The 27,953-nt window shown below is 45.3% G+C and overlaps 1 protein-coding gene across 1 annotated transcript in view; it reads left to right on the top strand.

Annotated features, from left to right (window-relative positions):
* The window catches only part of LOC122778181 (protocadherin Fat 4), a 104,897-nt gene extending 77,478 nt beyond the window's left edge, over window positions 1–27,419 (top strand). Inside the window, exons 7-17 of the mRNA XM_044039808.1 lie at window positions 2,088–2,268; window positions 5,069–5,319; window positions 5,682–10,031; window positions 11,493–11,597; window positions 12,013–12,320; window positions 14,940–15,025; window positions 16,159–16,338; window positions 16,703–16,827; window positions 17,891–18,108; window positions 22,206–22,467; window positions 24,277–27,419. Of these exons, the coding sequence (XP_043895743.1) occupies window positions 2,088–2,268; window positions 5,069–5,319; window positions 5,682–10,031; window positions 11,493–11,597; window positions 12,013–12,320; window positions 14,940–15,025; window positions 16,159–16,338; window positions 16,703–16,827; window positions 17,891–18,108; window positions 22,206–22,467; window positions 24,277–26,183 (7,973 nt within the window). The 3' untranslated portion in view covers window positions 26,184–27,419. The remainder of the gene's footprint in view (window positions 1–2,087; window positions 2,269–5,068; window positions 5,320–5,681; window positions 10,032–11,492; window positions 11,598–12,012; window positions 12,321–14,939; window positions 15,026–16,158; window positions 16,339–16,702; window positions 16,828–17,890; window positions 18,109–22,205; window positions 22,468–24,276) is intronic.
* Window positions 27,420–27,953: the final 534 nt, after the last annotated feature.

Genomic DNA, 27,953 nt, shown 5'->3' with positions numbered 1-27,953 from the left:
TCGTTTCTCACATTTTCCATGTTTGGATTTAGAGGGAAATGTTTTTTTCTTATCATAATAATTATTATTATTATTTTTATTTTATTAATCCAGGCCTCTGTGGTAGACAAGCATCTGGTGTTGTCCACAGCTGTGTACACAAGCTCGGGGTATGTGTGTGTGTGTGTGTGTGTTGTTGTGGTGTTTCACAGCTATTCCTGAACAGAGCTGCAGGAGGGAACCGGTGCGTCTTTCAAACGGCTCACTTTTATCCTCAGGTGATCTTTTTTCCCTCCTCATGAACGGCATAAACAAGAGCAAATCAAAAACACGTCTCCAAAAACCTTTGAATTCGTCCCCAGATTTCACACTGCGACTCCGCGTGACGACGTCTGAACCTCGGTGTTTGTGGAATATAGATCGGGGCCCCTTTAATGTGCCATTTAAGGCAGGATTATAAAGAGCAGCTCAAGCACGGCAGATGTCTGAATCCCTTTTTTTTCTCCGCAGGTTTTTCTGCATTGCGGCATGTTTTCATCTGCTATTGATTTAAATCCGGCCCCCAGGGGGCCCCAAACAGCCTCATTTCGTCACCCGCGCCAGGAAGAAGCAAAAAAAAGGGTTACTTTTTTTTTTGCTGAAAATAGAACTTCTCCTCACTCAGATTCCACAGACACGCTCGGCACCTTAAAATAGACACCTCTCTCTCTCTGTGGAGATTAAAATCTATGTGTGTTCAAGACCCCAGGAAGGACGCCTGAAAGATTGGGTTTCAGAGACACCGAGCCCTTTTGATGTGTTCTGCGCTTGTGTGTGTTGATGTGGCAGCGGTGGCCCGGCGGAAACCCAAACCGGTGGCGGGAGAGAGGTTTGCTGCAATTAAATGCGGTGGGAATATGAATCTTCTTCACAGGAGCGTGGAGTCGCTTCAGTGTCCAAATACAAAAACGAAGGGTGCGTTTGCACAATCGTACCCTAGTTCGTTTGCTAGGAAAAGTCTGGTTCCTCTTTGGAGGTGCGACTGCGCAACTGAACTACAACGCAGGGCATTGTGGGTAAACACAACCAAAACATAAGGCTCTGATTGAAATATGGTGTCCTGCATTAACCAATAGACGAGCGAGTTCATCGCTTTTCTTGTCTTCCTGCAGCGCCACCTTAGGCGAGGAGGGGAATACGTTTATCCAAAAGGTTCAGTGTGACAACGAAATAAGGGTGCGTTCACATTAGCTCCTTCTAAATCCAATCCTAGTTAGTCCGGTTGGTTCTTTTGGAGGTGTGACTGCGCAACCGAACTCTGGTCCGCCTAAAAACGTGGCTCTCGGCGAACCAAATGCAGAAAGCGGACCACAACGCAGGGCATTGTGGGTAACCACAACCAAAACCCGTGTGTGTAGAATGATAGTTGGTAGAAATGTCCACGAGAGACAAGTTTTTCTTGTTCATCGCTTGTCTCGTCTTGTCCTTCAGTAATTCTTGACGCAGCGCCGCCTCAGGCGAGGAGGGGAACACGTTATATACTGAATGTTGTAATCCACCTGATTGATCCAAGTCTAGCAGACTGTTGTGTGGTGTATTTACGAGTCTTAGGTCACTTTCAAACCAGACCCTGGTAATTTCTGGAGGTTAACCCTTGTTTTTAAGATTGTTAAGTCTTTTTAACGGCTTGATTCTTGTGTCGGGCGTCTCTTCCTGTGATGACACTTTGACCAATTAGCGGCCGGCAGTCTGGTGGTGTCACGCGTAGTAATGCCTCAGCTCGCTTGGAACCTCGCCAGAGCAGCTACTACAAAAAGTACCCGGTACTATCGCGAGTGGAAGTGCAAAATACCCGTGCCGAGACGAGACTTTTGAAGTTTGCTCAATAGAAGGAACAAAAATAAACAGCTTTTATCACCTGAGCCGGATTTATACTCGCACAAGGTGAATCCTAGTAGATAAGCAAGAAGTCAGTGACACATCATCTCCAGATAAAGCTTCTATTTTATATCATAGACTGTCAGTAACTGATGGTGCTGGAAACAAACTCACTTTACTTCCATGTTGTCCTCAAACTTTCCACTCCCTATGGTCTAACCCTCACCCTTTCACCCTGCGTCCACCCCCAGGTTCTCCGCCTCTGAGCGGCACGGGGACCGTGACGGTTCTGGTGGACGACGTCAACGACAACGTGCCCGTCTTCACCTCCTCGTCCTTCCACACCACCATCACGGAGGACGCCCCCACGGGCTCGGACGTGCTGCTGGTCAACAGCTCGGACGCGGACGTCGGCGTCAACGGTGTCATAAGGTAAATTCCCTCTTGAAATCTACTGTTTTTGTACCAATCTTTTTCTTGTGACCCACTTCTGTGGCTTTTTTTTCATACATATATTATCTTGTGCGCGAGGCTTGTTTTCATGCTTTAATTACAGAGTTGAGAGAGAGAGCGAGAGAGATGGGGCGACACACAACAAATGCCACGGTTTACATCTATGAATTTCCCCCGCGGCTTTTTAAAAGAACCACATCAAACTCTCAAATATCGACTGTCAAAACGCAGGTTTTCTCTTTCATCGTGCCGTTTTTTGTCCCTGGAAAGAGAAATGATGAGGTGGCCTCACGATGAAATAATGACAGGCTATGGCAATCAGTGAAAAATGAGGTTTTAAAAACTTTCTCGAACAAATTCAATTCTACTTTAAAGTACAGAAAAAAAAACCATTGCAATACAGATCAGACTAATTAGGCCATTTTTAAAAAAAATTTAGATCTGTCTCGCTTAGTGCTGGTCCACTTGCTACTGTGAGTAATCAGGTCACTTCTAGTTTGCTTGGATCCCCCAGTGTGAAAATACCCTTTCAAGACGATACAGGACCCGGGGAGGGGGAGGAGTCTTGGCCCGGCCTTTAGCAGCTTCAGTGAAACGCTTTACCTCAACACCAGCTTTTTGTGGCAATTGATGACAGTTCAGTAGGAGAATGCGGGAGTCGTAGTCAACACCCGACGTCATTGTTTGGCGTGCTATTCACAAGCCGGACGACAGCTCTCACACTCCCAGCCCGCCCTCCACGGGGGAGCTTGTAAGAGCTTCTGGTCGGTCCCTCTAGAGCCGGACTCAAGTGTGACCCCGCCTCTCTCCTGTGTAACCCCCGCAGGCTACACGTTCGGGGGGGATAGACACCACTGTGCGCTCCAGTTTCCAAAAACATGGTAATGAGGATCTTAATTGTCCATGACAGTACGAGTTGTGCCCATCAGGGGTTCCGGGGGGGGGGTTCGAGGGAACCTTAATGGAGACCAGAAACCAGTTTACCTTCACTTATTAGTTTTGATTCTCACAGCCCATTAAGTGCGAGTCCCCGAGTCTCTGCCTCGGATCTGGACAGCGCTGAGATCACGAGCATCTGTGGACAGTTAAAGTGTTGCTGATGTTGTGCAAGCGCTCGTTTAAAGAGCTCAGCGTCTCCATCTTCTCCACATTCACACGTTGTTCCTGTGATTTGTTGTTCCATCTCTGGACGGGGGGGTGAATGTTTTGTTTTATTGTTTGCTTTGTTTGCTTTTTTGAAATTTATACATCCCTGATTCCACCTCGGCCTCAGTCCAACATCACTGCCTCTGAGTTTGAATGTGGGGTCAAGGAGGGGCCAAGTTTTAAAGCTGGAGTATGTGACTTTTAATATGACTCTCGTTTAAACCAAATTAGTTCACACTGTGTTGATTACGCCACACATGGGCGACGGTAGCTCAGTGGTAGAGTGAGTCGTCTTTGAGCGTCTCCCTTTCTGGAAAACTACGTCAACTCAGGTCCACAGGGGGCGATAGAGGTTCCGAACTTGGAACTTTAACACTTTGACGTCTTCCTCTGAATTGCTATCTTTTATAGTCTTTGGCGCAATCGCAGTGCAAGCCAGCACTTATGTGACAATTAGTTGGTAATGATGAGTCAGCATTTCCAACGGTCGTTTTTTCCCCGTTTTCTTTATTATTATTAAAGTTAGATCATTGTCCAAGTGTTTCTTGGATTAGTTCCTATGTAAACCCATCAGTCTTTAGCTTTTTTAAAATTACAATTTCAGAAACCCACACCTATTTTAACTACACTTCTGCCGTTTTTCCATACATTTTTAACGTGTAGCATGTACGGATGAAGGATGTCTTTCGTTCACTTTCATTGTGTTTGATAGATTTGCTTTATGAGTTCCATGTTTGATCATGCAAATTCCAAACGAGGAGGATAAATTGAATAAAAAGGATCGTATTGCTCTCCAGCATCAGCAGCGAGAGAGAGCGAGAGGAGGCAGCCGGAGCCACAGAGGCTCTCGTTGTGCAGCCGAGCAGAAAACAGTGGCTGCACTTGATAGAATGCGAAGCTGGATGCCTCAGTCAGTTAACTCACTGATTTGATGTCACGCCAGCACAATATGGTGACCATTATTGAACATACTTCTCCCTGTTTTTCTATTAAATCTGGTTCTGTGAAAGCTCGAAACAGTGCCCTCTATAGATCACAGTGTGTTTGGAGCTGTCTAAGCAAATGTAGGGGCAAAAATAATATATCATAGGGGGAAAATGGAAAAATAATGCGACTTAAATGACAAATAATACATATATAACACAATAACTTCATTGCAATAGGTGATCATCATGCAGGAATAATGAGACGTGGATGAAACTTCAAAATAATTCAGATAAATTGAAGTTTAAGACACAAAAACATCTCCAGATTTTTGCAGCTGTGGTGCATTTTTTCATTTAGAAGCACTATTATTGATTGTTTTTTGTTAAGTTTTGTTTTTCAGCGTTTCTAATGCACCAACTAAAACAAACTGGGATTTCTATTGGCAATTAGAAGGGAAACGAGATAAGAGAAAAGTGATTAGCTGTAGTGGAAATGTGTGTCTCTGCATTTTGTAAGACATTGTTCCTTCTACTTAAGAGGAAATAACACACATTTTACACTCAAGGTATTGTTTTGGCTTTATTTTACTTTAGAGAGTTGATAACTGATATAAGCCGATGCAGATTTAATTCATCATCGTAGTGAACTCGGTCCCTTGTTCCGTCAAACTTCACTGAGACTCTGTATCTCTTGATCTCTCCCACAGCTACAGTCTGACCGGAGGACACGGCCAGTTCTCCATCAACCCCGCCACAGGACAGATCATCACCAGCTCCCTGCTGGACCGGGAAGACCGCGCTAATTACCAGCTGCTGGTCGTGGCCACCGACGGCGGGCAGCCCGAGGGCTTATCCAGCTCCGCCACGGTGTCCGTGACTGTGGCGGACATCAACGACAACCCACCGCGCTTCCACCACCACCCTTATGTCACTCACATCCCCGCCTCTACCACAGCAGGTTAGTATGTAAGACACCAAGAGAAGAGTTATTGAACCCTTAAACCAAGTTTTAAATGTTTTTTAACCAGTGAGGATGCGTTTAATCAGCATTCGCTCCCATGTGGGTTTTTATCAGCTTTAGCTCTGATTGGCATTAGGATAACGGACATTTCTCGTCATGTTTGTATTTCATGCTGATGTTTTATCTACTTTATCTTGTTTTTTGATCATTTTATGCCTTCCAACGTATTCCCCTGCGTGTTATCTCAGTTCTCGATTGAGCGAGCATAATGCAGCCAATTTCCTGCTAGGGATTTATATAAAAAGAATCTGATTCTGATTTATTTTGTAAATCTAATTTACCCTCGCTTGTGTCCTCAGGGTCGTTGGTCTTCGCCGTCACCGTCACCGATGAGGACGCGGGGTCCAACGCTCAGCTCCACTACTCCCTCATGGGACGCAACTCTGAGAAGTTCAAGATTGACCCGGTCAGAGGAGCCATCACGGCCAACGAGAAGCTGACGGGAACCTCAGAGGTTACGCTCACGGTCCGAGTGAAAGACGGCGGAGCCAATCCCAAAACGGATATGACCACGGTCACAGTCCGCTTCGTTACTGGAGGAAACTTCCCCGTCATCAAAGTGAGGGAGCGCGCGTTCACGTTCCCCGAGAGCCAGCCGGCAAACCACGTCGTGACAACAGTGACTGGATCCTCAATGAGGGGCGGGCCGCTGTCATACTACATCGCCAGTGGCAACCTGGATAACGCCTTTCACATTGACCAGCTCTCGGGCGAACTGTCAATCAGGCACTTGCTGGATTATGAGCACATTCAGAAGTATGTTCTCTGGGTGGAGGCCAGAGATCAGGGCTTTCCACCATATTCCTCTTATGAGAAGATGGAAATAAATGTGCTGGACGTGAATGACAATCACCCGGTGTTTGATAAGGATCCTTTCCATGCGGAAATACTGGAGAACCTGTCACCTCAGCGGGTGCTGATGGTCTCTGCCGTAGATCTGGACAGCGGGCCGAACGGACAGCTGGAATATGCCATCATGGACGGCAACAAGGAGAACAGCTTCAGCATTAATCGAGCGACTGGTGAAATACGAACCACCAGGCCTCTGGACCGGGAGAAGGTGGCTCAGTACTCTTTGAAGGTTAAAGCCACAGACAGGGGGCTGCCGCCCAAAAACATGGCGGTCAAAGTGTTAATCAGCGTGCTGGACGTGAACGACAACGCCCCCAGGTTTTCCAAAATCTTCAGCGCGACGGTGGCGGAAAACGCGCCAGTGGGTTACACCGTCACCAGGGTCACCACCACAGACGAGGACGCGGGGTCAAACGCCGTCAGCCGATATTCAATCACAGACACGAGCCTTCCGTTCAACATCAATCCAAGCACGGGAGACATAACAATCAGCAGGCCGCTCAACAGAGAAGACACTAACCATTACATCGTCAAAGTGTCTGCCCATGACTCTGGCTGGACAGTGAGCACAGACGTCACCATATTCATAACGGACATTAACGATAACGCACCCAGATTTAGTCGTCCCTCTTACTACCTGGACTATCCCGAGCTCACTGAAGTGGGCTCCCTGGTCACGAGGGTTTCTGCCACGGATCCCGATGAGGGTTTCAACGGCAAAATCTTTTATTTCATCCGCTCCCAGTCTGAGTTTTTCAGAATCAATGCCAGCACTGGAGAGATATTTGTGAAGCAGCAGTTGAAGTATCAGAACTCGAGTGCTGCCAGTAGCATGAATATAAATCGCCACAGCTTCATCGTGACGGCCTCGGACCGGGCGATGAAGCCACTGATGAGTGAGACGACAGTCATTGTAAATGTTGTGGACAGCAACGATAATCCTCCCGAGTTTGACTCCTCGAGCTACTTCACTCCCGTCACCAAGAGCGTCAAAGTCGGCACCAGACTGATTCGAGTCGCAGCTCAGGACAGAAAAGACTTTGGCCTGAATTCCGAGGTGGAGTACGTAATTACAGGCGGAAACAGCTCAAGTAAATTCAAACTGGACAAAACCAGTGGATGGATTACTGTCGCTTCCTCTCTTTCGTCCGACATGAAGAAGATTTTCCTCATGGACATCACAGCGAGCGACCGAGGGAACCCCCCTCTGTCGTCGCGGACGTCGGTGCGAATTGTCGTCACAGAGGAGAACCACCACACGCCCGAGTTCTCGCAAAGCCACATCTCAGCCACTGTGCCTGAAAGCCTCGCTGTGGGAACAGCTATTAGGACTGTGTCTGCCAGAGACAAAGACAAAGAAATGAACGGCCTCATCACGTACAATATTACTTCAGGCAATGAAAAGGGCCAGTTTGCCCTTAATAGTAAAACCGGAGTGTTGTCCCTGGCCAAACCTCTGGACTTTGAAGAGAAGCAGCAACATGAACTTAGAGTTACAGCCACGGATGGAGGCTGGATCGTCAAAACGAGCTACGTCTCGGTCACAGTACACGTGACCGACGTGAACGACAACCCTCCCGTGTTTGATCCTGAAGAGTACTTCCCCACTGTGCAGGAGAACGTTCCCAGTGGCACGACCGTGGTCAAAATGAACGCCGCAGACCGCGACTCGGGAGCGAACGCGGTCATGGCTTACGTGATCCAGTCATCGGACAGTGACCTCTTTGTTATCGACCCAAACTCTGGCACCATCACCACGCAAGGCTTTTTGGATTACGAGTCCAAGCAGGTCTACCATTTAACAGTAAAGGCCTTCAATGTCCCAGACGAGGAGCGCTGCAACTTCGCCAATGTCAATATTCAACTGAAGGGAGCCAACGAATACGTACCCCGCTTTGTCTCCAAACAGTACTACTTTGAAATATCTGAAGCTGCTCCAAGAGGCACAGTGGTCGGGGAAGTGTTCGCCAGTGACCGGGACCAGGGAGATGATGGAGTGGTTTACTACCTCATTTTTGGGAAGAGCAGAAAGAAAGGCTTTAGCATCAATAAGAAAACAGGTCAGATTTATGTCACAGGTACTCTAGACCGTGAGAGAGAGGAAAAGATTTCACTCAAAGTTCTCGCCAAGAACGCGGGGAGCATCCGCGGTGCAGATATTGATGAGGTGTTTGTGAATATCACGATTCTCGACGCTAATGACCCTCCCGTTTTTACCCAAGAACTGTACGATGTGCAGGTTAGTGAGGGTCTCTCACCCGGTGGTCTGGTAACCTTTGTGAGTGCTGAGGATTCAGACTCTGTTCCAAGCTGGAGCCGATTTACTTACTCCATTTCTCCAGAGTTTGATAAAAATGTTTTTACTATCAACCCGAAAACAGGCCAAGTCTCTGTAGCCGCAGAGCTGGACAGAGAAACAACTCCTGTTTATAATCTATCCATTCTAGCTGTGGATACTGGCACACCTCCTGCAACAGGAAGCACCACCGTTATTGTGAATCTGGAAGACATCAATGATAATGGTCCAACTTTGACAACCGCTTATGCTGAAGTAATGGAGAACCAGAGAGCTGGCACTGGAGTTAAAACACTGACAGCCTCTGACCCAGATCTACCCCCGAACCAAGGACCTTTCTTATTCAGCCTCCTCAGTTCTGGCTCCGCTAACAGCTACTTCAGCCTTAGTCCAGCTGGAGTGTTAACAACCAGCCGAGAGATAGACAGAGAACAGATAAGCGACTTCTACCTCTCTGTTATGATCAAGGATTCTGGCGTGCCTCAGATGTCCTCCACAGGAACAGTCCACGTCAAAATAAATGACCAGAATGACAACCCTTCAGAGCCAAGGTCCATGGAAATCCTTGTCCACTACTTTGGGAACATGTTTCCCGGAGGTTCATTGGGTGATGTCAAACCCCAGGACCCAGACATTCAGGACAGGTTCCACTGCTCTCTTATCCCTCCATCGTCCAGCCTCTTTAATATCCCAACTGGGTCCTGCAACCTCAACTCTAAATCTCGTTCAACCGATGGCACCTTTGAGCTAACCGTCCGTAGTAGCGACGGCGTCCACGGTTCCGTCAGCAATACGGCTCGAGTCGTCTTCATGGGCTTCACCAACGCCACAGTAGACAACAGCATTCTCATCCGTCTCAACTCGCAAGGGATCAAAAACTTCCTCACGGACCACTACCTCAGTTTCTTACGCATTGCCAACTCTCAGCTAGCAGGACTGGGCACAGGAGTGCTCCTCTATGGAGCGTTTGAGCTCAACAATCAGACTTTCCTGATGGCAGCTGTTAAACGGGGCCACGGACAATATGTCAACCCCAGCGGCGTGGCCACATTCTTCCAGAGTATCAAAGACATTTTATATAGACAGAGCGGGGTGCAAATAGATGCGGTGGACCATGATCCGTGCACACATAACCCATGCCAGAACGGAGGCAGCTGCAAGCGGCGTCTCAGTGTCGGGCCTGATATGAAGACAGAAGAAAGTGTCCCAGTGATCCTTGTTTCCAACCACCCCCTGCAGCCGTACGCCTGCAGCTGCAGGCCAGGATACACAGGAGCCCTGTGTGAGACGGACGTCGACGAGTGCCAGCCGTCGCCCTGCCACAATGGTGGCACCTGCCATAATTTGGTGGGCGGCTTCTCCTGCACCTGTCCTGAAGGTTTCACCGGCATGGCCTGCGAGAGGGACGTCAACGAATGCCTCTCCAATCCCTGCAAGAATGGGGCGCTGTGCCAGAACTTCCCCGGCGGCTTCAACTGCCTCTGCAAATCTGGCTTTGCAGGTACTACACACACACACACACACGTCACATTACATTTCGGACCGCAGTCACTAAAATGTGAGGCTTAGAAAAAAGAAAAAAAAAAAACATTGGGACACTCACATGATAATGCACTCACAGACACTGCTTTAGGTCCAAGGAAAATATTTTCCCCCTGAATGTTTCCAGGACGTGTTGTAGCCATAGCATGCAAGCAAGGACGCCAGGAACAGTTTGATTTTCGGGTTTACTAGTTGGGGGGTATCGGACGTGATGTATATCAGCCTGTCATGTTTGCTTTAATAAAAAAAGGATGATACAAAGCTGACCCCAGTCACGACTTGAGTGTAGACTCCACACACAGCTCCCCCAGTATCACATTTCTTTGTTGGTGCACGCAGCGATGACCACACACAGATGCATTTCTAATCCGACTGTACACAGAAGGGCTTCTTAATCACAGATTTCTCATTTGGCTCCAGTTGTGAGTTGTATGACAAACGAGCAGCTTTATAAAAGATCCAATCAGGCTTTCTAGTTCGGAAAAGTAATGAATACTCCGCATTATTACCCTTGATAAAAGGGGAGTGGATTTTAAGTGGAATTACTCGGTAATTTAAATCCTGTGTGATGTCCAGCTGCTGACTAGCAGCATCTGAAAGACATTTTCAGAGCAGGAGATTTGCCTCGAGTCGAGTCATTACTGTCCCTTTTTATTATGAGGATAAAAAATGACCTGAAATCATGAGGTTCCATCAAGACGAATGACCCCGAAGAAACGCACCTATTGACTTACGGTAGTTTGCATGCCCTCATAGTGAACTCTCACCTTCCTGTTTTCCCTGCCTGGTTTTTGGCAGCAGGTTCTGCCTCCATTAAGCGACTTGTCTCAGGATTTACAGCCTAAATCTCTCAGTATTTGTTCTTTGTGAGTCCTCTTGCATTGAATCATTCCGGGTTGTTATTTTTTATCATTCCATATGATCACCTGTTGTGTTTATGTGAACACCATTGAACTCATGTACATTGTTTTTTTATGCACTGCAAAAAGGAGAAGAAGAAAAAGGGAGCGAGAGAGCCTTATCCAAACATATTTAGATTTTGCAATAAATTATAAAATGTCATTTTTTGTTATGAGGAAGAATCTTCCAGTTGTGTGAGCTCATTTTCCTATGAAAATTTCAAGATGTTGTTTTGGACAAAGTGATGTAATCGTTTGACAAAGTGTTCCAAAATAGCATCTTGTATTTCCCAAAAATACTATAAGTTAAATAGGTTATATCACACATTTTGGATTAAAGCTAAATTGAGGCTCAATCTGAGGCCCTTCTTTTTTTTTGCAGTGCATTGCTCAGCTGTGAGGTGATGAAAGGCCCGCATGACTCGGCCTGTGGGGGAAAGTGAACTGTGCTCCCTCGGGAGTTTTTCCCTGTGTTGTCTGCCACTCCATCCATTTTAATTTGTGTTGTTCTGTGAACCCAGGCAAAACGTGCGATTCCATCATCAATCACTGTGAGTGTAACCCATGTTTTAATGGTGGCTCCTGTCAGAATCGGGTGGATGGATATTACTGTCATTGTCCGTTCGGTAAGTAATGGTAGGAAAACTTTTTTGGGGTATTAGCGAGCTCTGGCAAATTGAAATACAAGATGGACAATTTCACATGTGAAGCCTCCCCAAAGAATAGAAAGTTAAACCATGATTTCCTAAGCAAATGTGGACATTTCATTTAGTGGCTCCATTTCTCATGCCTTGTATTGTTGCTGTCTTAAATGAGCCTCCAGTTTGAGGGTATAGAAGTTTGGAACATTCCAAAGATGCAAGCTTACTATCTGTGATATCTCATTTGTTACTATTAAATACACACTAGATAACATTGCTCAGTCAAGATTCCACTTTATCTGCAGACATGTTTTTTTTTTTTATCTCAGCAGCAGCAACAGTGTGAATCATTCATTGGCTTCGTCTCTGATCCCTCTTTTGGTTCTGCCTTTGTCCTCAGGGGTTTTCGGCAAACACTGTGAACTCAACAGCTATGGCTTTGAGGAGCTCTCTTACATGGAGTTTCCGTCGCTGGATCCCAACAATAACTACATATATATTAAGTTTGCTACCCTGCAGAGCAACGCTCTGCTTATGTACAACCACGACAACCAGACCGGAGACAAGGCGGAGTTTCTGGCTCTGGAGATCTTCGAGGGACGGATGCGCTTCTCCTTCAACCTGGGAAGTGGAACTTACAAACTCATGACGATGATCAAAGTTGCCGACGGGCAGTTCCACACGGTCATCGCCAGGAGAGCTGGGATGGTAAGATCACCTACTTTTCTGGTCGAAATCAACCCACGTGACTTAAAAAGGTGTGTGTCGTGTTTACGTCCTGGGCTTTTAAACCAGAGCGTTGCATCCAAATGTGGCCTTATATTCTTCTTTGCACCATCAGATTATAATTAACTCCCTCAAACCACAGCTCATGGTTTTCATGGTTTGTAATTATATTTTATTGCCCGTTGTGATGTACAATAAGAGGATCCAAAATGGCTCTGAAGGTTGAATTTCTGTCTCCTATGCTCCGAATGAGAGGCTTCGTCCTGCCAGCAATGCAGTGGCAAGGAAAGGGGGAAAAAATCTAACCAGGCTCTGTCAGACCTTCTATAATATAGCTCTCCTGCTGGACGTCAAATCTGTCATTTCTCACCGTGTGCCGGGAGTTTCATAGGAAGCTGGTAAAATCGTTAAATTGTCAGTCTTGAGATGGTGCAGAGTGACGGGATGGAAAGGAATACGGCACGCGTCAAGAACCTGCGAATAATACGCCGAGGCGGTCACGTTAGGACTCTTGAAGAATGAGAGTCAAGAGTGTGAGTGTCGTGCCTGAAGTGCCAACTCCCTCAAGTGGTGTAAAGTGAACCCAATCACTATGGTTTTGTTTTGGGGGTTTTCGAGGAAAGGTGTTGTGGGGTATTTTGGAGGTCAGAGCTAATGTCAAACGCAGACGGAAACCAAAAGGACTTGGTCACACGCGGCTTCATCAGGCGAGATCCAAGCAATCAGTGGGAGCAGAGAGTTCATAGATCCTGTTACGATTGTGATTTATCACCATTGCCACCTTAATCACTTTATTTCTCCATTACCGTAAGAGCAATACTTCTATTGGCCGCCATACAAGGAGTGAGAAATTGATTGAATGTAAACTAAACAGTTACCACATTGATTTAACAACACTGTTCAATGTAGTCAAAACATCACTGTTAGAAATCAAACACCCTTATTCCAGTATTTGACCTCCGTCCCAGAGCCTTTGTTTTCAGATGTGGAAAGTCGTGATATTTGCCTCATTAAAAGGGTCAACTCACAATTTTTGTTTTTTACATTTGGTGTTTAAAGTTCCCCCCACTTTAAAACTAGAGAGTTTCTTAGGTACAGACTTGTGTGTGTGTGTGTGTGTGCTCTGTGGGGCGGTGGATGATTTGTGTGAGAGATTCGAGCCGGTGTGGTCCGTGTTTACTCAAGGTCCAGGAGAGGTGGAGCGTGATTGCCCCGGTTTTTCAACACTTTCACACACTTTTCCGGACAGTTTCCTCACCAGCCCATTTCTTTTCTCCCTCATAAGGTCGTTCCCTCTCAAGGCGCACAAAGAGAGAGAGAGCGAGAGAGACAGACAGGGAGGGGGTGGAAGAGAGAGCGAGAGAGAAACAGTGAAAGCCACATCTGTGCAAAAGATTTAGTGCCATTAACGGGAAATAGGAAATGTTTGCTGTAATCTATGTCATTTTTATGCCACACTCCCATCAACCACTGTACGGGAATGATGAAAAATAATTGGCCTACATGCTTTGTGGTGGACAAAACTCACTCTAACCATTGAACATGACTTAGTTACACAAATACCCAGTGAGAAATGAATGGGTGGAACCAGAACCCTGGGGTGAAAGTGGTGCCCACAGTCTATGAGAAGATATTTGCTGTGACAGGCCAAGTTGCCTAAAGATCTGCGCACAGTAAAGTTCTATTAGGGCGGGGAATCGTGTTGCAAATGACAGACCTTTGACAATTTTCAAATCTACTTTTCCTTCTGTTGAAACCTCAACGTGCACTTGTGCTAACGTGCGACACAGTCTGCACTGGTCTGCTGTGTCAGTCACGGGGTTTCCGTCTTTAAAAACATTTTTCCTCTTTATTCAATTAAATGAAATATGCTATGATGCCTGTCTCCATCAACTAAGTTATTTAGGAGGGCGCGTTACATAAAATGTCATGTCATACATGAGCCAAAATGGTTGTGGTTTGCTAACGACAACAAAAAGTGTTTTCTCTGTCAGCTTTGCTCACATTTTGTTCACAGTGAATCATTGGTTAATCCAATCACAGTTTCCAGTGTCAAATTTGGAGATAAAAGGACAGTTAAGTGGTTGTATGACACACGCTGACACACTCGGTTAGCTAAACTAGCTAAGGAATTAGCTACACTAGCTAAAAACAGATTTTTGCCACTTAAAAGGCTCACCTAATTAAATATATGCCCACTTAGGCGTATATCTTATATGTCTGCCACTTTTTCCTCACAGTTAAATGACCTTTTTTGACTGTAACCTAAACTTTGTGTCACCGTTCTCCCACACCAGAAAATCAGCAATTTTATGTTGCGGCACATAAGTTGTCGATTCACATATGCCTCTATCAGTAAGTTCATGTGTGTTACTTTGTAACTTCTGGGTGTGAAATCCTTAATTTGGATTTTCATGAGTGACACGAACTTATCATATGGGCTAGCAATCGACCAGCAGCTTCCATGATCTTGTGAGCTAAAATAGCTGATATTTTCTATGGGCTTTGGTGCAGAAAGAGTGAGCAGAGTTTTTGGTGGGCGAAAATAATCGGCATAATGTGATGATACATGCTTCTCGTGTGTTTTCCGTCATCATATAGGCTGCTTCTTTGACTGTGGACCTGTGTGGCGATGACCATGAGCCAGGCTATTGTGCTGTTAGCAATGTAGCAGTGCACACTGACTGGTAAGAAAATCAAACGCTCACACACAAACACACATTGTTGACCGTTTCTGTTCCAGTGTCTGTAAATAATGGAAAATAACACCAATTTATGTGGTTTTTATGTACCTGGTTTGACCATGAGCACATTGGCGTAATTCTTTACAGCTGCTGCTCTTCACTCTTCACTCCGTGAAGCAAATCAACAAAGTACAATCACCACACTGGAGGCTGAGTGTAACACAGAGCCCAGTATTCCTCCTCCTCAGACTTTCACCCTTCCACTTTTGACCTGTTGCCCGTCATTGGTTGCACGTCGACCGGGTTTGACAGCTTGAACCAAACACGGTTTTTCCTCCTGGGTTAGGAAACAGTTTACGATGGCTTCTCCAACTCAGTTTGACTCATCCGGTGAGATGGAAATTCGCTCTGACCCCAAGAAAAAAAATGAATATTGTGGTAGTTTACTCCGTGTCTCTTCCTATTTGAGTACTTTCTTTTATTTATTCTGTACAGAATAAAGGACAGAAACAGATCCATGGAGCAGTTTCTCATCTTTTGTTTTGGCTGTTTTGTTCATCCATCACTGCTTTATTGTGAAAGCTTTTGGATGACAGCACTATTATTATAAGTGCATTTTCATACTTAGTTGGATTTTTTTTTTCACAATTTTATTAGAAGAATTGGTGAAAAATGAAGTTATCTGCTGCAAATATGTAATATATGATGTAAACCTACATTGAATTACTCGATGGTTACAGCTTTAACACACACACACACACAGACAATGCTGAGCCAAGCTCTGTGGGGGGAAAACTTGAGACTGTGCATGTGTTTTTGTGTATGTTTGATGGTGTGTGTGTGTGTGTGTGCATGTGAGAGAGTGAGTGCAAAAAAAAGAGATGGATTCAACAGATGAGGAAAGGCCAGAAAGGTCTGCAGAAGGTTTATTCTATAATTGTCTTGGGACCATGTTGTTGTGAAACTCACTGACCCGCTGTGTCTTTCTGTTGTAAGTGTGTGTGTGTGTGTGTGTGTGTCTCTGAAGACTTCAATGCATCTGTGAGCGTTTGGATTCCCGTGCATATGGACGTCTCTGTGCATTCTCTCCGTCCCTTTGTGAGCTTCTGTTCATCCGTCTCTGTGTGTGTGTGTAGGATCCTGGACGTGCAGCCCAACCGGCTCTCAGTGGGAGGCGTCAGGTCAATAGAACCCGTCCTTCATCGGCGCGGTCAGATCGCCACCCACGACTTTGTCGGCTGCATCATGGAGTTCGCCGTCAATGGCCGCCCGCTGGAGCCGAGTCAGGCGCTGGCATCGCGTGGCATCCTTGACAGGTCAGCAAACCCGTGGACCTCTCGCCCTCCTGTCCTCTCTCCCCCCCCATGTCTAAATCTGTCCGTCTTCTCTAACCTCCTTGACACTCGCTGTGGGACATCTGTTCACACTCTCAAACCCTCCTGAGACGGTTTTTAAAAAGATGTTTTTTTAAATACAAAACGGCAGATTATTGACAAGGGATTTTTTTGACTTTTCTGTCTTGCTGGTGAATAGTGAGGCGAAGACAGATCTTTTAATATGCTAATTCTCTCCGGGGTTCTTTATGGGGTTTTATTTGTATCCCTGCATGGGTGAGAAATTATTTTTCTGGAGTCTCTTTCCGCCGACTAGCCGTCTGATTGTCACTTTCCATGTCCATAGATGTCCAAGACTGGAAGGAGCCTGCACCACCAGCCCCTGCAGACACGGGGGCACCTGTTTGGACCGCTGGTCCTGGCAGCAGTGCCAGTGCGTGGACGGCTTCACGGGCAAATTCTGCGAGAAGTGTAAGTGCTTTTGAAGTGTCTCTCTGTAACGCTGAGGTTGCACTTGGGGGAAAGAAAGATTATTCCATCATGATTATTTATGATGCTTCCTCCATGAGTCATCAAAAGGCACCGAGCACTGGTGCTTAAATGTAGGCCACAATGCTGCACGCTGAGCCTTATTTCAAAGCAATTGTGTTTTATATATAAATAAATAAATAAATCTATCTGCACATACTCAGATGAGACATCAGCAAACTAAAACAGAAGAGAGATAAGACTCACAGAAGCTGCCAGAGACTTCTTTAACTACTGTCTGAGATGAATTATCAACTATTTTAGTGGGGTTTTTTTCAGTAATGAAACGGATTTTTCTGCTACATTTTCTAGTTTCTTTGCTCCATATAACAGAGAAATCATTAAAACAGAATCATTTTGGTTTGTGGACAAAACAAGACATTTGAGAACATCATCATTTCCAGGTTTGATCAACACTGAGCAACATTTTCTGCTATTTTACAGATTAATCGATTAAGAGTTAGTTGCAGACGTGCATTATTTACAAGAAAGTACAAATTGTGTAACAATGCAATAAACCCACACAAAATATCATATAATGTTACATATAATAAAAATAAAATAAGTGGACCCATTTTTTTAAAGAGGATAAGCCACCAAATCCTGACAAAAGCAATTGTTTTCGTAAAATTTCCTGACATAAAATGTATGTGAAAGGGTAGAAAGATGAAGTCAGCAAACAAGAGAACAACTTCCTGTGTTTAGACCAAATCCTGCTCTGTTAGCTCCACTTACCGTAGCTTTAAGTTCCTTAAAAAACATCATCAACACATTCAATTTTACACTCACAGGCCGTTGCGAGGCGTGACCTACATCTTTCATTTACAGGAAGACATTTCTAACCACGAGTGACAAAGTAAAGACCAATTTGTGGTAAAGGCAGGAAAATCATTCAGACCTGAGCGTCCCCTGAGCAGCAGAGTGATTATATTTTATATGTTAATGTTTTAAATTTGACTGTGAAACTCTCGGACTGAGAATATCCCCCCCTGTCTGTCTCGCGCAGACATGACGGCGGATACCGCCCTGTCCCTGGATGGTACAGGCCGGCTGGATTACTCCCTGAAGCCCGGCCCCAAACGTGACGTCCTGCTGCGACAGTCGCTGCAGGGCAGGTCCTCTGACCGCGTCGGGCCCAGCAGCCTGGAGGTGAAGTTCAGGACGCGCAGCAAGACCGGCACGCTGCTGCACGTGCAAGAGAGCAGCAACTACACCACTGTGAAGGTGAGAGCGGCAGAGGGAACGTCGTATACTTTAAATTCTGATTTAACTGCAGGTCATTTCACTACATTTCATCCAGTAACGGCAACATAATTATAGGTCGTAGATTATTCAGTGTCTGCCGTCTAATTCTTTATTATAAAGCGCCGTAAATCACGCTTTCACAATAAAAGCCTTGGCTGAAAGCCAGTGAGCTGCTGCAGGTGTTCACGGGAGAAAGTGTAAGAGCAACAACAAATTACAATGGGGAAACGGGGGCAGGTCAAAAGGTCACTGAGACTTCCTATTAAAATGTAGATGGAAAATTATAAAAACATTGTATGAAAAAGTAACATAAATACTGGAGCTTGTAATAGAAAGGGGCTTCTTTTAGTCGAGGTTAACTCAGTGTGTTAAGCAATTTGAAGCAATGTGCCCCTGGATATTTTTCGTGCAATTCACTTCCATCATGAGTGTCACGATTTGTGGAAGCCTGCATATTTTTGTCATTTCTTTTTAGCGTCGACCGCAGCTGAAGTTACTCGGACTGTAAATGCCATAAAAAGTCAATAACGGAGAACTTTTGGAGACCAAAACTATAATTTTGTCCTTCATTAAGTCATTAAGTAACGACACAAGCGACAACACGTCTCGTCCAATGCGCCGACTGATGACTTTGATGTAATTTGGTCATGCTCCGTGTGAACACAGTTGAGCGACAAGCCATTTTAAAGCAATTATACAAACATACTTCTATTACAGTTTTTCCAGTAATCCCTCCTAAATGTTACACAGGGGCATCGGCCTGGCTGCCTTTCCTTCCCTCATGACCACTGAGGTCATTTGCGACAGATTAATTGACGGCTTTGTTTTTGGTAGCGCGTGAGTTCAACACTGAAAGTGTTTTATGTCCTCTGGGACATGCGAGACTCCAACATCTCTCTGGATGGGTGAAGAATCTGCTCTACATATGTAACATGAAGGTGTTTGTGTCAGACATTCATCCAAAAAAGAATTGCGTCACACAGAAAACAATGTCAAGCAAACGCCAGACAGGCTTTATTTCACTGGTTTACCCAAGTATTTTGTGTGATTGTTTAGCCTGCTAATGACAAATGCTAACACCTGCACACTGACTCACTGCCACTAGTGTATGTATATAACTTCTGTTAAGATTTGACCCTGTGAAGATCCAGTTTGGATAAACGTCGGGGCTTTGTGGAGTTCAGTTTACTCTTTGAATAACCTCATACCTACGTGATGTGCTTAGAATGACTTCGCTAACTAGCCAGCTCATTTGCAAAGCAACCGCTGTTTCTTTTAAGGTCAGCGTCAGACACGAGCCACAGTGTGGACTTTCAAGGCATTAATTCATGATCATGATCAGTTCAGTTGCAAAAATCCACTTTAATTTGAGCTGAAGTCTTACAGTGTGGCTGCCAGATGACGTTGCATCATAGAAACATTTGCAGTCATGAGCATGAAAAAGAAAAATCTCCCGAGTATTTGGACCATCAAAAGTGAATCATGTTGTATTGATGATTGTGCTGAAAAAAAAATATGTTTATTTCCAGGCTGTTCTAATTATTAGTGCCACAAGGTTACCAGTGATCAGCGGACGACGTGTGTTTACAGAAGTGAGGTTCCTTGAATGCATCTTGTAGCCACTGCTCCTACACTTTAAAAACGTGAGAGACACAGATGCAACAAGTTATGGAACTGATTTTCAATGTTTTAATCTTAAGAAAACACAGACTAGACACAAGACCACATGCTTGGCATTTCGTCAAACCATTTCAGTGAGGAGATTCAAGGGATTTTGAAACTCACGTGACTTAAGAATATAAACAGACATGAAGGCGGACTTTAGGCTCTCCATTTTGGGTTGTCATACGTCATGCAGGACACATTAAAAAAGCAATCCTACCGCTACCATAAATCCACAAGTTTGTCCCATTTCTCTGCTGTGAGAAGAGACGGTCATCACGTCACGCAACGTCGCTCTCACTGGTTATTATACTCTGATGTGTCAGATGACACGTCTGTTAATCCCTCACACTACAGGGTAATTTGGCCAGATAATCTGTTCAAATCAGCCAAAAACTTGAAGACACCCAAGATTGTCGGAAGGGTCGGATTGGGACCAAAATCTGGCCAATTGTACTCAACAGGCTGTGCACCCTGCATTACTCACACAAGCTCTCATGCTCACACGGGGTCTTGAAACTGTTATTTTAATTCTTCATCATCATCATCATCATCATCATCATCCATTTACAACAAGAAATAGCAGCCATCAAAATGTGCAAATAGAGCAACTGTAACCAGTAGCAACCATGACTGTGGAGCAAGTGGATGTCAATGATAAGAGTGTGAACCAGGCTAAATAATGGAAGATAACAGCTGTCAGTCACACTGGTGTCTAAATTGATCATAGGTGTGAGTGGATTATTGTTTGTCTCTCTGTCCCCGTGATGGACTGGCGATGTCAGCTGGGATTGGCACCAGCGACCCTTATGTGGAGGATACGTTGGTAGAAGCTGGAGGAATGGATGGACATCATATGTTGTTAAAGAAGACCTGAAAACTAGCAATTGAGACCACTGTGTCCTTAGGAAAATGAATATATTTTCATGTAGACCTCTGTTGAAACAGCATATTTTTATTCCCTGATTAGCTTCACTGGCAAGTCAGAGGACGATGTCCATTTTTGTGATTGATGGCCTCTGTGGCAAAGCGATAATCTGCGTCTCCACATGACAAGTGGAGGCAGCACAGCCATTGGCCACTATCAGAGCCAGAGCTAATATGATAAATGGACAAAAAGGAGAAATTGGTCGACCTTTTGCCTCCTCCCTCTCACTCCGCGTTTCTCACCGCGTCCGCTGACATTGTCTCACGGCTTTGCACCACAAATCATTACCACACACACACTCTTTTTGGGTGTAAACTGTAAACAAACTACAGTACATGGTTCTTCCTCATCTACTTCCCTACAGTCCCATTCCTCTTTCTTCTCCTCTTATCCAGCTCAGCACCACCACCACCCCCCCGCTCCCTCTGACTGATCCTGGGCAGCTGCCCAGAGAGGCCTGCGGGCTCATTCATTCTCTTCAATTTTCCTTTTTAGACCATTCCCTCCACTCTCACCACCACCAACCCCTTCTCCACTTCTTCTTTTCCAAGTGATGTTGTTTTCCAGCTCTGAGCAGCTTCTCACCAGAAGTTCAGCAGCAGCAGTGGACTACGTACTGTCGTGTACATTATGCTAAGGAGGAGAGAACTATATTTATAATAATAAAAAAAACAAAAACAAAGATGTTTAATAGATAAACTCTGTGATTGATTTTCCAGGTTTAGAGCACTCAGTTTTCCTCGCCTTGGGGGACTCTCTGCTTTTCCCATTTTAAAATCATTTCTTCCGGAAGCTACTTATCATTGCTGATTTTTGGTGTCGTTTGAAAAAGGAGAAGGGATGACTTTTCCATCAGTGTGGGGAGGACACATGAGAGTATCGTACGCAGTGTACGCCGCAAATGTGTTGCGAGCTTGATTCATTTCTTCTAAAGATGCACTCCTTGTGTCCTTTTTTGTGTTTTTGTTGTTGCTGTTGGGGAGTTTCTGATCGCCGTCATGTGCCTGAACAACACACACACACGCACAGAAGACGTGAGAATATGATAAATGTGGTGTGTGTGTCCCCTTCGGGAAGAAGATTTACGAGCATGATGCTGCATTTTGTTTTCAATGCTTTGACCTCAACAGTACAGTCGGGGAAAGCAGCGAGTGGTCGTAGCTTTGTGGAAACTGGGAGAAGAATTCCTTTTGTCACTTGTCATTGATGCTGACATGATAATTCAAAAGGAAAAAATGAAATGGCATTCTCAAAGCCCAGTTTGCACTTACTACACGTCTTATTCACTCATTTCCTGCCGTTACATGGTGTGCAAGGATTGCGAAACACCACCAAGTGTTTCAAAAATAATTTGGCCAATCAATCGCTCGTGTTGTTGTCGACGACTGTTTTCACAAATATGTATGAAATAACTGTTAATACAAAAACAAAATCACCAGTTTTGGAGCATTTTTTAACTTTTACTCTTATTGTGTTGTATCCACAGCTGAGGAACGGTAACATCCACTACATCTCGGATGCAGGCGTGGGAGGGAAGGTGGAGCGCACCCTGGGGGACGCCGTGCTGTCCGACGGCCAGTGGCACACGCTGCAGCTGGTCAAGAACGGCTCGGCTACCGTGCTGCAGGTGGACAGCGGTCACCCCAGGGTCATCCAGCATGTCACGCAGGACTTTGGCGGTCTGGGCGTGTTGACGTTTTCCCTGGGAGGGATCCCGCCTGGGCCGGCGCAACAAAAGACAGCAGCAGGTGAGGCCGGGGTCTGTTTTTGTCCATAATCGAGTGAAGAGAAAGTGTATTTTCTGGCGTGTGATTGGGGGATTGCCTGTTTGACCTCGGGGCTGGAGGGATAAATCACGCCAGGGGAAATAAGAGAAGTTTCCCACTCATTCAGTGCTTGTGAGCAATCGCCTTAATCCCAACTGTTGCGGACACAAACTGTTTGATAAGAGAAATGATAAAATGATGCACACAAAGTCATTTTTCAGTGTTGAATGTGTAATATATAGGGTCAGAATGGGTCATGTTCCTTTTTAGGAGCTGCTAACTGTGCTGCAGCCATAAGTAACCTTATTATCACGAGCCTCATGGCGAAATAAATCCCGTCAAGAAAACATTTATTAGGAATTTTTCCCATTGTTTTGACAAGGAATTTGTCATATTTTAGGCCTTAAAACCCGTACTTCAGATACCGCTCTATCCGTAATTATGACAGCTATACCCTTGTTGAATGTGCAGTATATTTACGAGTGCGAGCGTGAATGTACACGTGTATTTATGTGCCGTGTCAGACACACACATGCTGAAGCTCTCAAAACCTGGCGGCGCACCAAGAAACTCACCCACGGCTCTTTACCTGCTGTAAATTACTGACGCGGCCGTGTTTTCTCGCGTTATGGAAACCTCTTTTACGCACGCTTAAGTGCGTGCACATGCACGTACAGTACATATGTGTGACCCATGAGCCCTTATAAATCTACTGCAAACTTCTTCCCCCCCTCCAAATGAGCTAATAGTCCTCTGCTCAAACTGCTGACCCCGGCAAAACCGAATCTGGCCCGGAATCTTGTGTCTATTTGACACAGCTGAGATTGAACGCCGACCAATTTACAGTAGTTGAACAAACATGTCTTTATCAGAGCATCATTTATTCTCAAAATAACACATGTCCATTTAATCTGACCTGGTCTTGAAGCGCCTGCCGTTGTGGAGATTCGTTGTTTTTGTGTACACTTAAATCACAGACGAGATGTCGTGAAATTTCAGAGACGGGGAGGTCATAAAAAAGTACATTTCTAAATTTCAGTGGGAGGGGGAAAAAAAAAAAACCCTAACCTTAAAGCTATGGACTAATATGGTAAAAATGAATTTGAATGATTTCTTGACCTCCTCTACACGAGGACTGGGGCATATTTCAAAACAAACATGTTCTGAGCACGCAGGTCTGTGGCAGGCTGCCTGGTCACTAACCCGTACCTCAATGCCGAGTCTGAGCAGTCGTGTTCTCCTTGTGTACTCACTTTTCAAGAGCTAATGAAAAGACACAAATGGATTTAATCTACACTGGGATAAATTCAATAAAATCTATTTACATCGGTGAGGCAGTGCTGTTAGGCAACACACAAAGCAAAAGATTGAATTAGACACAGAGACGTTCATCCAAGCCAGATGTATGTCTTGGAGCTATAATGGCACCGACGATGGATTCTCTGTTTTAGAAAAAAAAAAATTATTTCTCCTCTCAAATTGGCCAGTGATAGATTAAGTCCATTTTTAAAATATGGATTTTTTTCCGAGGAGGTGCTTTCTACGAGGAAGTTTCTCGTGTTTTTTTGTCCTAAGCTTGAACCAATTACCCGTCTAAACAAAATTCCTTTAGCTCTGATGATAACTCCCAGTTCCTGTTATTTTCAAGCAAGCGATCCAGCCTTGGCATACATTGTGAAAACCCATCAATTGGAAATTATTCCCCTCCAGGACACGGTTATGTCCTTGTTAGCTGCTGTTGGCTGTTTCTCATTTAATCTGATCCACATTTTTGCTCTCATTCATTTGCAGGTTTCGATGGCTGCCTGGCCTTTGTGAAGTACAACAGGGAGAACCTGCCATTTACCGGAGAGCACAGCCTCGTCACCTTAACCAAGACCAGCTCGTCCGTCAAGATCGGCTGCAGAGGTCCCAACCTTTGCGAGAGCAGTCCGTGCTGGGATGGCCTGATGTGTGTCAACCAGTGGTACACGTACCAATGTGTCCCGCCCGGTGACTGTTCTTCTAATCCCTGCCAGAACCACGGCAGCTGTGTGCCGGATCCACGCACAGGTTTCACCTGCGTCTGCTCCGAGTTTTACACGGGAAAGACATGTGAGACTTTGGTGGCCTGTTTGGGTGTCCAGTGCCCACAGGGTACTGTCTGCAAGACAGCCAACAATGGTGGGTTTGTCTGTAGCCCCAGCCCCACTGCAGAGACAATGGTCCTCCCCATCTGGGCAGTACCGGCAATTGTCGGCAGTTGTGCCACTGTCCTTGCCTTGGTGGTTCTCAGCCTGATCCTGTGCAACCACTGCAAGGACCGCAACAAGACTAAAGTGCCAAAGGAACCCAAGGAGAAGAAGCCGAAGGAGAAGAAGAAGAAAAAGAAGAAGGGCAGCGAGAACGTCGCGTTTGATGACCCGGATAACATCCCGCCATATGGAGATGACATGACGGTACGGAAACAACCGGAAGGGAACCCCAAACCGGACATTATTGAGAGGGAGAACCCTTACCTGATCTATGACGAAACCGACATCCCCCACAACAATGAGACTGTCCCGAGTGCTCCCTGTGCTCCCTGCAATGTACCAGAGGCAGATATCGAGCACTACGACATAGACAACGCGAGCAGTATCGCTCCTTCAGACGCCGATATCATCCAGCACTACAAACAGTTCCGCAGTCACACACCCAAGTTCTCCATCCAGAGACACAGCCCACTGGGCTTCGCCAGACAGTCACCCTTACCGCTTGGAGCAACAAGCTACACCTACCAGCCCCAGTACACGCAAGCGCTGAGGTCCACCCCATTGAGCCACTCCCACTCAGCCTGCCCCACCCCAAATCCGCTCTCCAGACACTCGCCAGCCCCGTTCACCAAGCCCTCGTCCTTTTACCGAAACACTCCTACCAGAGAACTCAACCTGGCTCGCCGTGAGGGCAGCCCACTGGACCTGCACAATGACATGTGCCAGCCTCCGCCCATGTTCAACTATGCCACCCGGCTGGGGAGACGCAGCAAGAGTCCGCAGACCATGGCCAGCCACGGCCACACCTCCAGGCCCGGGAGTCGGCTGAAGCAGCCGATTGAGCAGATCCCCCTGGAGACGGGGCCTCCTGTGGGGCTATCCATTGAGGAAGTGGAGCGACTGAATACTCCACGGCCACGAAACCCCAGCATCTGCAGCGCCGACCACGGGCGCTCCAGCTCTGAGGAGGACTGCCGCAGGCCACTGTCAAGGGTCCGCAACCCTGCAGACGGCATCCCGGCACCAGAGTCCTCTTCAGAAAGTGACTCTCATGACTCCTTCACCTGCTCGGAGATGGAGTACGACCGGGACAAACCGGTTTCTTACACCTCCCGGGTTCCCAAGCTCTCACAAGTCAACGAGTCAGATGCTGACGATGAGGACTACAGTGGGAGGCTCAAGCAGAGGCGCTACTCAAGTCGGAGGGCAGAAGGAGGGCCTGGTGTTGCCCAATTGCCCCCAAGTGAGCAGCACTACACCCTGCCCCATAAACTAGGCCAGCAAGCTGGGGGCTTCAACTGGGACAATCTCTTGAACTGGGGCCCCGGCTTTGGACATTATGTGGACGTATTCAAGGACTTAGCCTTGCTTCCGGAGAACGCGGCAGCAAAAGACATTGAAATGAACAGTGGCGATGGTTCAGTGACCATTCTAAACGAAGGAGAAGCTGAGCAATATGTATGAGACTATTTATTATGATGATGATGTACAATATGGTGATGTTCTCCTTTTTTTTGCTTTTTAAGAAGACTGTATATTTCCAGAGAGCATCGGACCCCTGTGTCTTTTTTTTTTTTTTTACATTATTCAAAATAAGACGACTTTCAATGCAGTAAGGCAGAAAAATGGCACCTGTAACTTGACAGACGTTTGGCATTGGCCACCTTGGAACAGTTTACCAGTCTTGTGTTTTTTTTAGGTTTCAAATTCTCAACTGTACAATCACGCGTTCATCTCTCAGAGGCCTCATTACGACGTTTCGTGACTGCAAAAGCGCCGCTCACGTTATCTCGATCACACATTTCTGCTCTGTATTATACTGATGTTGCTTCTGTCACATTCACAGCTGAGAGATGAGAGGGGAGATTGTTTTAACACCTGAAGAGAAATTCCGACAGGCCATAAAGTAAAAGAAAGCTCACGGTCTGGGTTGCCTTAAGGCTCGATTTTTTTTGCCTGAAAAGAAGCACGTGTGCGTGTGATCCGACTGTACCCGTTACTGACAGCACACGGTGTTTCAGACCCCACCAATGATTAGAATCCCTCATCTTTTTCCCTGGTTTGTTTTCTTATGGAAGACTGGATAAATTCTCCAAGAATGAGGGTTCATTACGTCTCCTGCCTTACAGACATTTGAGGATTTCAGTTCCGGGGAGGGAAGGACTTTTAGTCTTTTTTTTTTCCCCCGGCCTAAGTTGAGTTGGAAAGGTTTTTTTTCTTTGGTGGGTGGGGAAGAGTGTCTGCTATAAATGAGCATTTTCTGACAAGCCAAGTGTTTTCCAGGCAACGATGATGATGATGATGTTGATGTTACTGATGTATGATGATGACGTGTAAACATGACCCCAACTAAAACACTATGAACTTGTGTACATTTTTTTTTAAAATTCATGATAAATCATGGAGTCATTTGTTATTGTTGGTGTCCCTCGTCCATTATTTTTTTTGACATGTATGGTTTCGACATTTTTTTTGTACTGTTTATTAACTTAAAATTACTTAAGCTGTGTTTCTATGGATGTTTTTCATACGCTGAAATGTATGTTCTTACTTTCGGGGAAAGTAAGATTGAAGACTTATTTTTTACATTTGTTACGTATGTAACACCAGTATTTTCCACTTTTGATAAAACTATAACATGCTGTATGCTTTGTACTTGTAAAAAGCCAATAACAGAATAAAAAAATATTTATTTAAACACACACTATGCAATTTATCCAACTAGGAGTCTCACGAAAAAAACCCTAGTAGTTTTACACGGATGATGTGATTAAAATAGAAATTTAATAGAAATACTGATTTCTATGAATTTAAAAAGTGTAATATACATTGTGTACATGTGTACAACAGTGAACTTAAGAATTTAAAACATTGCAAACGCGTGGATTTGCAAATTTGATATCCAGCAATACAGTATATGAGAGAGAGGGGGAAATAGCATTATATAACTTAACTTTCAATATCACTTCAAACATGTCTCCTTAATCTCTGATGACACAAGGGTCATTTTAAAGCTACATTTATACTCAATTTTTGTCCATTTTACATCCGTCCCTCCCAAATGTCACTACCCTACATACCTGCATGTGTCTTTTGCACTGGTATGGATGTTTACTTCCTATAGAGGGCAGTGCCGCGTAACGTCTGACGGAAGAAATTAATGCAAAGTACGGAGCAAAGGCTCCATCCGTCTTTTTTGCGTAGAGTAAAAATGGGCCTTAAGTCTTAATAAAT

This window comes from Solea senegalensis, linkage group LG12 (assembly GCF_019176455.1).
Source record: "Solea senegalensis isolate Sse05_10M linkage group LG12, IFAPA_SoseM_1, whole genome shotgun sequence".
Lineage (NCBI taxonomy): Eukaryota > Metazoa > Chordata > Actinopteri > Pleuronectiformes > Soleidae > Solea > Solea senegalensis.
This window is presented reverse-complemented; position numbering and strand designations above follow the sequence as displayed.